The sequence below is a fragment of the Drosophila mojavensis genome, unplaced genomic scaffold (genome assembly GCF_018153725.1).
Source record: "Drosophila mojavensis isolate 15081-1352.22 unplaced genomic scaffold, ASM1815372v1 contig_231, whole genome shotgun sequence".
Lineage (NCBI taxonomy): Eukaryota > Metazoa > Arthropoda > Insecta > Diptera > Drosophilidae > Drosophila > Drosophila mojavensis.
Window position 1 is genome coordinate 3,996,748 of NW_025318772.1, and position 10,171 is coordinate 4,006,918.

Sequence of the window (10,171 nt, forward strand, 5' to 3'; positions counted from 1 at the left end):
GGTACTCGTACTTTAAAGCGCCAATTAAATTAATTTTATTTTTATCAATAAATTCAACATCCTTTCAATCGTAGTTTTGTTTTTTATTTTTTGCAGAGATTTCAATTGCCAAATAGTATAATTAGACTAATATGCTAGACAGGGAAACAAAACTATCGATGCGCTCCCATTAATAAACATTTATAATTTCACTGTTCGATTTGCCGAGCATTAATAAATTTGGACAACTTAAGCCCATCGTTTTCTTCGTACAAATAATTTAGTAAGCCTGATTCGGATGTGTGCTTGTTATATGTTTGTTTATTTCTTGCCCAGCACCTTGAGGGCAGCTGCAGTCACATCGGGTTCGCGAGGCAGTGCATGAAGCTCCAGAGTTTTGGCGTATGGCATGGGAACATCAACGCCGCAGCATCGCCAAACAGGGGCGTCTAGTTCAAAGAAAGCCGGGTCCTCCATAAAACGAGCACAGATCTCAGCACCCACACCTGCCAAGCAACGGACAGAGACAATTATATATATGATTAGGATAGCTGGATATCGATGGATACTCACCGTGTTGTGGCCAGCCGTTTTCCACGGTTATCAAATGATGCGTTTTACGGACTGAAGTGAAAATGGTTTGCATGTCTAGAGGGCGTATGGAACGCAGGTTGATTACTTCAGCTTCGATGCCTACAAAACAAGATAATTAGAATATTTTCACATGCAGTAAAGCTATGTCTTATCGCTTGCCTTTTTTAGCTAGTTCAGCGGCGGAGAGTAGCGCTGTTTCCACAGCCTTGGAATGCGCCACAATTGTAATGTCTTTGCCTGGCCGCATGATCTTTGCTTTTCCAAGGGGCACCAAGAAATCGACATCAGTTACTGTTTCATCAACCGGAAATGCAACACCATACATCAGCTCGTTCTCCAGGACAACCACTGGATCGGGATCACGTATGGCAGCCTTGAGCAATCCGCGTGCATCTTCCGTGTCGTAGGGTGACACGACCTTCAATCCCGGGCAGTGGGCGTACCATGCGGCAAAGCATTGAGAGTGCTGCGCTGCAACACCAGCTGACGCTCCATTGGGCCCACGGAACACAATTGGTACGTTGACGGCTCCTGCGGACATGTAAAATGTCTTGGCGGCTGAATTGATGACCTAAAGGCAAAAGCAAGGATATTAAATATTCATCTCATATAAACTTAAGTGAGAGAGACAGTGAGGGATACAGATTTATCATTCATGATCAGTTCATATCAATTCAAGTTTGTACACTCGCATTTTATTTATTCGCTCTTAACTGTTTACTTAATGCCTAGTTTCTGCTTAATGATAAATGCTGGCAGGCGACGTCCTTTCCAGTAACGTGGCAGCGGCACCTCGTTGGCCTGCCGCAATACCTCTGTTACATACTGTTCCGCATTGAAACTCTCTGCCTCTTTGATCTGTGACATTAGCTGGGCTTGGAACGCCTTCTCTTTGCGCATTTCCCGACGCTGTCGCACCTTGGCCCACTCAAATTTCATCTTGCGGCGCAGCTTCTTTAGCTTATGCTTCTTCATCTTGCGCCGCCGAATCACAATCAGACGCGCTGCTTCCATTTTGTCGGGTTTGCTCCTGTCCACTGGTGGTGCGATTGTTTGACCAACTCGATTTCTATTCAAGATGTCATTGATTTCCGTTAAAAGGCTGGATCGCGGACTCTCAATGATCTTCTTGTGCAGTGGAAAATCACCAATGATCTGTGGCCTGACCACTGGGCGCAAGCTCAGGTCGCTGACGGGCTTAGGCGAATTGGCCTGCACATAATTGGATAATATGGGTGGAATTAGTCAATCAATCGTTTTGGCTAAATGCCCGAATGACAGTTAGATTGTACTACAGCAGCAGCTCAACTTGATTTTGAGACCCATATTATCCCATTACGTTAAAGTGGAGGCGGTTTAGAATTTACAGATCATGTGACAAACTTGAATTGATATTCAGCTGGCCGGGCAAACAGCACATTATTGTTGGAGTTCAATTGAGTTTGTTAAATACATGAGATAATATGAGTAGTTAAGCTACTGCTTGTGGTTCGTGTGTGGGCGGTTGGGGTATCAGATGCAACAGGTGCGTGCAACTCACGTGATCGATTGCCTGCATTGAAAAGTTAAAGGTCATGAACTCGCAAATAGGACGCAGACCCGCCATTGCTGCACCGACTGCAATTCCAGCGAAACCCATTTCTGTGATTGGCGTATCGATGATCCGTTTGTCTCCATATTTCTTCCATAGACCACGTGAAACCTGTATAGAATTAGTAAATTGTTAGTTTAATTGTAAATCAGCAGATTCAAGATTGGTAGCTTAGTTTTTTTTTCTTCATATTATAATCTATTTATATATTTATATCTTTTCGTTGCATCGCAAAAATGTATACCACCGAAAGCACATACAACTAAATTTAAATTACGCCTTGTAAACAGGATTTATCGATTATGTTCATTATCGATGCGTGCTTTATCGGCCATCATAATCTAAGCGTGACCTTCATCAATCACGCAGCACAATGAGGACAAAATGAGCTCTGAAATTGTTATCTGTAATCCGCGCCGTAGGCAAATCCGTTGCAACTGCTGTTTGACGGACCCCGCGCTACCCCCTAACCCAAACAGCTGTCATTGCTAGCTGTCACTTGGCCTGTTTACGTAATCATCTTACAAGTGGCAAAGTCAAATCTTTTACTCACCTTGTAGGCGCCATCGTATTGTGCCACCTCCTCGCCGAGCAAAAAAACACGATCATCCCGGGCTAATTCATCGTCTAGGGCGCTATTTAGTCCATCGCGTACGGTCATTTGCTTGGCGGCCAAAGCTTTGGGACTCGTGGAGAATGCACGCTGGGCGGCACAGGCCACTTTGGAGAGTCTAGAACGCAGCATTATAGCTTATTTCGTTGACCGTTTTCTAACTGTTTGTATGCGTTTTATTAATAAGGTTGTTTTGAAAATTTTGGCATTACCTAATAAAACTAAAACAAATTTATACACACCGACGAACGTCTTCTCGCCCCAATAGAATGTCAGAATATTTTATTCTCCTACACAACACTTTTTACCTGCCACCACAAAAAATTTTTCGGCACGAACAGCTGGAAGATTTTAATCGATAGGTATACGTTTATTTATCGGGAATGCTGAAGTCGCTTGCTGCTTTGGGTTTGCGTTATATCTCGAATGCAAAACTTCCCCATGGGCAGCAACTAAGTAATGTAACGAAAATTTGTTTCTCTCCGTTGCCCGAGGTTTCTAAATGGCTAGTACCGGTTCAGGTGCAATACATTGAAAATGGAAAAACAAAGATGTGCGATATATTTAAAGTACACGATAGTGTGTCTATAGTTTTGTACAATATTTCAAGACAGAAGCTTCTTTTTGTCCGTCAATTCCGGCCAGCTGTATATTATGGCTTAATAATAAACAACTTTCGTGAGTTACCCAAGGAGGACATTGATTTAATGCAATATCCGTACGAATTGGGTATGACGCTGGAGTCCTGTGCAGGTATGGTGGATAAAGATAAAAGCTTGGCGGAAATAGCTAGAGAGGAGATTTTCGAAGAATGTGGCTATGATGTTCCCGTTGAAAAATTGGAGCATGTCTTTGAATACCGATCCGGCGTTGGCACTTCCAGCAGTGCCCATAATGTGTACTACTGTGAAGTTTGTGATGAGGAAAAAGTATCTGATGGTGGCGGAATTGATACTGAGATCATTCAGGTTATGGAGCTATCAATTGATGAAGCCAAAAATTTTGTAAAAAAGGGTACAAAAATAAATAGCGGTCCGGCCACAATAGCAGGCACACTTTGGTTCTTCGCCAACAAGATTTAAATGAAGTTCAAATTCAAATTTGAGTGTGACCATATCACTGTTTAGTATTAAATATCAAAAAAGCTTTGTGTAAGTTTTCATAACACATCAGTCGGTTGCTTTCTCACCGGAATCAGCTGTAGCCCACAGTTTGATTTGTTCTAAAATGGAAAACATTTCGAAGATCTGGTTGGGTCCACTGCCTGCTGACTCGCCCTATGTAAAACCATTTCGCATGTATTACGTGCAAAATGGCGTCGAAAAAAATTGGGATCTACTGAAAGTACACGACAGCGTTGCGATTATATTGTTCAACACGACACGTCAAAAACTTGTGCTTGTGCGTCAATTTAGACCGGCTGTTTATCATGGTGTGATAGCGAGTAAGGAGGGTAGCTTCGACAATGTCGATTTGGAGGCCTTTCCGCCATCGATCGGTGTGACCTTGGAATTGTGCGCTGGTATTGTGGATAAGTCCAAAAGCTGGAAAGAAATCGCTCGTGAGGAGGTGCTTGAAGAATGTGGGTATGAAGTGTCCGTGGACCGCATTGAGGAAGTAATGAACTACAGGTATGCCGATAAATGAGCTTCGCAATCAACAAAAGTCATTCCACACTCCTTTCGCCCTTACAGATCTGGTGTTGGCTCTTCGGGTGCCAAGCAAGCGATGTACTACTGCGAAGTAACCGATGCGGATAAAGTCAATAGCGGGGGCGGCGTGGAAGATGAATTGATTGAGGTGGTGGAACTGTCACTGGATGAGGCAAAGAAAATGGTGCAGCAGGGCGCCATCAACAACAGCCCACCCAGCTGCCTAATGGGTCTTCTGTGGTTCTTTGCAAACAAAGCTCCCGCAAACGCCTAGATCTTTTATCAGATGTTATTTACGCATTTGTGTTATCTGCGTTGATAACATCTCCATAACGATAATACTCTGCGCTGAACCTTAGACGATAAATATACATACGGAGAACTTCACATGCTTTCCAATCCACATTTGAATCAGTTAATGTGCGTAGAGTACCCAAATTGCAATGCCTTTCGAGTCTACCCTGTGTTTACTTATACATACATGTATAGAAAAATAAATGTGTGGGTATTTTGTTTATCGTTACGTTTGCGTATAAAGCAACGATATGCAGTCCTTTGGAGTGGAAATCGGTCAAGTGGATGCGCAAAAATGTGTCTGCAGCTGGAAGCCAAAATGAACAAGTAAGAACCCTAAGGGCGTATCCGGCTAGCCAATACACTTCATATCCTAACACTGCCCTAAACTGATTGAAATTATTACTGCATGAATGATACACAGATTTCACGAGGTTTTCAATTTTCCCCGATTTAGGACATTGGGTATTGTGAAGCCCAAAATGTAATCTCTAAATTTGAATGATCATGAGGTGGTTTTATAGAAAGCTAAAAATATATCGATGATTCAAAACTAAGCCTTCTCCCTAGTTCGATTTTATATACAGGCATACTGGTATGACGCCACGCCTCTTTTTGTATGTTACAAGCTATTTGACAGAAACATTATGCCCTCTTTATTCATCTTCAATGTGCTCAGGGTATGAAGAGCATTCACGAGAGCCGATGGCCGAGCCAGCTGACAGCAGCAGCCAAGTGCATAAATCGCAAATAAATCAAAAAGCCGCCAGGCGCACACGCGAGCTGCTGCAATCTGCAAAAGGGGCAGGCAGCTTCTGCAGCAGCGGCATCTGAACAAGTTGGCAACCCAGTCACTGCCCAGCCGATCCGATCCGATCCCACCAAAGCCAAGCCAAGCCGTGTGCCGTTTTTGGGCTGTCAGGCAGCGTGTTGCGCGGCTCAGGTTACTTATTTATACCCGGCCAGGCATTTTAGCTGCTGCTGCTGCTACTCCTTTGCCTCTGCCCCAGCCCCTACCTCTTCCCCTGCCACTGCCAGTGCCGACGTCAGAAGTTCAGCGGTCACGGCGAGCGGTGGCGTGGAAATTTATTTACTTCAAAGCCATGATTTGGCAATATTTCAACATTCAACGCTGCAATAGAATTTCTTTTTAAACTTTACAAACTTGATGCGCTGTTCGCTGCTCCTGTTGCAGCTATTGTTGTTGCTGTTGCTATAGTCTCACTGTATGCCGGTGTGTGCGTGCATTCGATTTTACAGTAGATAATCAAGGCCAGTCCTGAGGCATCTGTTGCCGCCTGTTTGCTTGCGTGTTAACCTCATGTAAATTATGGACATACGTACGGCAGCAAGAGAATCAACAGCAATGCGAGTGCTGAAATTATATTTAATTTGCATATGTGTATATAGAAAACGAGCAGTAGCTGAGCTCCAACCGTCTTTCAAGTAGCTGTGGACGTGAACGTATTTACGGGTGAACCTCTGCATAATTCGCATGACACACTCCTGAGTTGTTTGTGGGAGTTGCACTTGTTAATTTTCATGTTGTTCAAGGATTCCTTTTAATAAGTTGTTGCTTACATATAGAATGTGGTTTTATTATGCCTCGTAATTCGAATTTGAATTCGATTTGTACAAAATACCAAAAAACCATTTTTAGCGCATTTCTCATTGCCAATGTGAAAGGTATTTTCTAACTGCTCTTTTAGTGTTAAACAATTTCATACAATTTATACGGACTCGAATGACTTGCTTTTCAATTAGCCATTCAGAGCATACATATATATGTACATACATAAATAGCTATATTTCTGATTTATTTTACTTCCGGCTCAAATGTATAAGATGTATACACACACATTGTAATGCCTCTGAATTGGCTTTTGTGTGCTCCCTTTGCGATCGCTGTTGATATGGCTGTCAGGCATCAACTGTCGCCCTGTCATTGCTCCTGTCCGTGTCAAACTCCCCAAGGTGTTGTGATCGCGCTGTTGCCTCAACACGTTCTCGTCATGAGCTGATCTTAAATCAACTGGCGACTGATTGGCATTAACTTTGGCCGTACATTGCGCAAGATCCAAGTACAAGCAACGAAAACAGATCTGCAATTATTTCATAATCACGTCCCAATTTATGTTGCTAGAGCAGCTAGGCAGCAGCGGCAGCAGCAACAACAACTAGATAATACTATTTGAAATCAAAGCTTCTTTCTATTCCTTGCTGCTGACCCCAGACTTGCAGTGGCTGAGAACCAAAAATCAAAATGGCGTACGCTGCGGAACGGCAGGGAACGAAACGAACGGAACGAACAAATCGCGATCATGAGCTCTCAGTGCGCATGCGAAAATTAAGTGCAGCCAGCAACAATCATAACAACAACAACAACGACTACTACAAAGATTGCCTGCAAAACAGTTATGGGCGCTGCTGCCGCTGTTGTTGTTGCTGCCGTTGCAATAATGAAATTTTTTTATCGGATTTGATTATAAGTTGGTACGTACCAGCGATCCACCCCGCAGCCGTAATCTGCCAATAAGAAGAAAAGTAAGCAAGGAAGGTTTTGCTCGGCTGGCCGACTGGCCGGCTGGTAGCTGGCTGGGCTAGTAGCATGGCGGGCGGATTGGGGCGGTATAGCCCGGAACGGGCAACGACTGCAGCGTCTCAACTATGTTAGCGGTCGCTCATTGATTCCAGCCAGCAGCCAGCAGCCAGCAGCTGGCCGTCTGCTGTCCTCTGTCCGTCGTGATGCACTTTAATGAAATGAAATCTTATACTATCATGAACTGGAAAAAGAAAACACTGCAAACTGGTGGCCAGTAAGCCAGACTGCAGCCACAACTGCAGCTTGGGCCACTCAAAATGTATAATTATCTGGCGGTTTTATCCGTTTGCCAATATTAAATTTCTCATCACGCCCAGACACTGCCACAGAGCAAGGCAAATCCAGCGTGGAGAGGGCTTCTGGGAGAGCAGCAACAGCAGCAGCAGCTTCATGGGCACGGGCGCCGTCAAACAATTAATAAAAGGCCAAATGTCTGCAATAAGTTATGTATATATATATGTATGTATATATATACATATAAAAGCGATGCTTTTCCGCTCCTGTTGCTGGCAAAAAGGAAAAGGCTTCGGCTTTACCGTTTTAAGCGCTGCGATTTTGAGCAGACTTTCTAAAATCGATGCCACCGTTTGCCGGCTAAGCTGAGGGCTGTCGGGGCGTTGTCCACCGAAAGTTGAGTCGATCTCTGCTGCACCTTGCACTCAATTGCGAAGCGCAAGGTGCGCCACGAGCTGAACTGAGGGGCGAAGCTCAGGTGGCTTAAACAGTTGCAAGTTGACAATGCGCAAATTATCTTTAGTTGGAGCCAAGACAATGCAGCATATGCATTCTTATTCTTATCAAAGATAACTTAGATTAAGACTTTTAAGAATATATTTACAAAAAAAAAAAAAAAAAAATTATTAATTTACTATAATATTTATACATTTATTTACAAATATTTATGAGTTTTTTGTTATTATCCTGTTGTAGTCGATCCTTCAATCGAACACTTTTGGTTTTGGCCATATACATATTAGTTTGGCTGCTTTTAATTAACACAGCGTTTGCATCTTTGGCCGCGTTATGTTGCACGTGTTGCCATTTTAATTGCCCCCAAAGTGTCAACAAATAATTTGGCCAAATACGTATAATTGAAATTAAGTCATAAATGGCTAAAAATGTGCGCGACACACATAAAGTTGGCCGGTAAGAATTTCACACTCTCTGCTCTTGGCTTGATTTATGACGAGTCGCGGCTCGCGCATGGAAACTTGCCTTTTGCATTTCCAGTGGCTGTCAAACTGTGTCGCGGAACTGTGCACCTGTGATTGATCTCTGTGCTGCAAGCGAGTTTAATTACATCAGATAGAGGAGAGAGAGCGCGCCAGAGAGTGGGCAAAGTCTACTCTACTCTTCTCTTTGCCGTTGTAACTAGCGCAGCTTCAGCTGAAGAGCAAATGGCGCTCTTAGCCAAAGCTCTTACCGCTCTCTTAAGTGCCCGCTAGACACAGCTCTAGGCCCCGCCCACTAAGTGAAGTGAAATGAACAGAGTGCGAGCGTTAGTCCACCTGATCGCCCCCTCTTGATGCGCCCCCGCTCAACTCTGTGAGAGTCTCACAACCATTTTGTCTATGCAAATTTGCGAAAGTGCCAAAAATGGGCGCTTACAAATTTTGTGCCACGTTTTTATGAATAAATATTAATGATCAGCGCACTGACTCATGCCGCAGGCTGGTCGAGTCGATGTTTGTGTGGTCCGCATGCTTAAGTCCGTCATTAAGTCGTTTAAATAGAGATTTCCAGCAGCTTAACTAGCCGGACAGACAATTAAAAATCATTTGCATAGGCCGATAATGAAGGCCGCAGCCATAATAAAGCGAAGCATTAAAACCAACCACAACAAGAAAATAAGACAAAAAGTTTCCTCCGAAGGGCAACAAAGCAAATGAGATTGGCCCAAGCAAGATCCTGATAAGGAACCAATCGCAATCATCCATGGCAATCGACGAAACTGTGGGGCAGTCGCAGCTGCCACCGGCGATGCGACGTTTTTGACCGGCAACAACTTTGTTGCCTTCAAGTTGTTGAACTTAACGCGAAATCTTCTTGGCCTGCGCCTGGGAAATTAACAAACATACAACAACAACAGTAACAAGAGCAACATGAAGTAAGAGTGCTCTAGCCGAGCATTGCCGACGCTGAGATACACTACTCATTGTATGTGATAGTCCCAGTGTCCTATTGGATGTCTCTAGACGAATGTTCAAAATCGATATTTATCGATCAAATGACAAAAATGAACTATTTATGTTTGTGCTTCAATTGAATATAAATAAACTTTCATGTTTTTCCCTATTGATAATGAGCCTAAACCTGTCTGCTCCTGCCTGTTGCAGACCTTCACATCAAACCGATATACCCTTGTTATAAGGCAACAACAACAGCCGCATCAGCTTCAGGCAACAAACGTCAGAGCATTTCCTCAGAGCTACAAAGTCAATGTCTGGGAGTGCTGCAACGGATGCGCAGGAGGAGTAGCCTTTGTCAGTTGGAGCTGAGCTGCAGGCACAGCTCGATGGATCGTTCGGATATACATATGTATGTATATGTATGTACGTGTGTATGCAGCCTGCTGGAAGGAGTTGATGGCCAGCGAACGATCTGTGGTTATCTGATTTTAATTAAACGGCATCGCATAATAAATTATCTTCATTAGGGTGCTCTGATGACCAACTGAAACTTAGCGTAACGTACTGCCGAATTTCTTTCAGTGTTCGTGTCCCTCCCCAGCCTCTTCGACTAGACTCGGGCTATAAATCAAATGACCATAGCCGTGTTGTCGTGTTTGTCGCGTTCAGTGCGTGTGTTCCTTCAGTCTCTCGCTCTCTCTCTCTCTCCTCCCTCTC

The 10,171-nt window shown here is 43.7% G+C and overlaps 3 protein-coding genes and 1 long non-coding RNA gene across 7 annotated transcripts; 2 read left to right on the top strand and 2 right to left on the bottom strand.

Annotated features, from left to right (window-relative positions):
• Positions 1–62: 62 nt before the first annotated feature.
• LOC6574878 (pyruvate dehydrogenase E1 component subunit beta, mitochondrial) lies at positions 63–3,121 on the bottom strand. Of its 4 annotated transcripts, none has more exons than XM_002000870.4 (6): positions 3,020–3,121; positions 2,718–2,938; positions 2,114–2,275; positions 733–1,144; positions 553–672; positions 63–485 (listed from the first exon to the last, which is right to left on the bottom strand). In XM_002000870.4, exons 2-6 carry the CDS (start codon positions 2,907–2,909, stop codon positions 301–303), a joined length of 1,071 nt encoding a protein of 356 aa, XP_002000906.1. In that variant the 5' UTR covers positions 2,910–2,938; positions 3,020–3,121; the 3' UTR covers positions 63–300. The 4 variants fall into 4 exon arrangements, with proteins under 4 accessions (XP_002000906.1, XP_043864107.1, XP_032584221.1 ...); XM_044008172.1 differs by lacking the exon at positions 3,020–3,121 and adding an exon at positions 2,990–3,010; XM_032728330.2 differs by having other exon boundaries at positions 2,718–3,023.
• Positions 3,122–3,508: 387 nt separating this feature from the next.
• Positions 3,509–3,859, top strand: LOC26527876 (uridine diphosphate glucose pyrophosphatase NUDT14). The gene has a single exon (XM_015167689.2). The coding sequence runs from the start codon at positions 3,509–3,511 to the stop codon at positions 3,857–3,859; it is 351 nt and encodes a 116-aa protein (XP_015023175.2).
• Positions 3,860–3,939: 80 nt separating this feature from the next.
• LOC6574879 (uridine diphosphate glucose pyrophosphatase NUDT14) lies at positions 3,940–4,952 on the top strand. Its single transcript, XM_015167690.3, has 2 exons — positions 3,940–4,408; positions 4,472–4,952. Exons 1-2 carry the CDS (start codon positions 4,005–4,007, stop codon positions 4,701–4,703), a joined length of 636 nt encoding a protein of 211 aa, XP_015023176.1. The 5' UTR covers positions 3,940–4,004; the 3' UTR covers positions 4,704–4,952.
• Positions 4,953–5,776: 824 nt separating this feature from the next.
• Positions 5,777–6,336, bottom strand: LOC116803737. Its single transcript, XR_004363806.2, has 2 exons — positions 6,160–6,336; positions 5,777–6,098 (listed from the first exon to the last, which is right to left on the bottom strand). It is a non-coding gene; the product is annotated as an uncharacterized LOC116803737 (long non-coding RNA).
• Between the last annotated feature and the right edge of the window lie 3,835 nt (positions 6,337–10,171).

Bases quoted from the DNA above. Each gene is read 5' to 3' on its own strand.
- LOC6574878 (XM_002000870.4), bottom strand. From the start codon at position 2,909: ATGCTGCGTTCTAGACTCTCCAAAGTGGCCTGTGCCGCCCAGCGTGCA. The intron at 673-732 runs GCAAGCGATAAG...CTTGTTTTGTAG, and splicing joins CGCTGAACTAGCTAAAAAAG to GCATCGAAGCTGAAGTAATC. The intron at 486-552 runs GTGAGTATCCAT...GTTGCTTGGCAG, and splicing joins AAACGGCTGGCCACAACACG to GTGTGGGTGCTGAGATCTGT.
- LOC26527876 (XM_015167689.2), top strand. From the start codon at position 3,509: ATGACGCTGGAGTCCTGTGCAGGTATGGTGGATAAAGATAAAAGCTTG.
- LOC6574879 (XM_015167690.3), top strand. From the start codon at position 4,005: ATGGAAAACATTTCGAAGATCTGGTTGGGTCCACTGCCTGCTGACTCG. The intron at 4,409-4,471 runs GTATGCCGATAA...TCGCCCTTACAG, and splicing joins GAGGAAGTAATGAACTACAG to ATCTGGTGTTGGCTCTTCGG.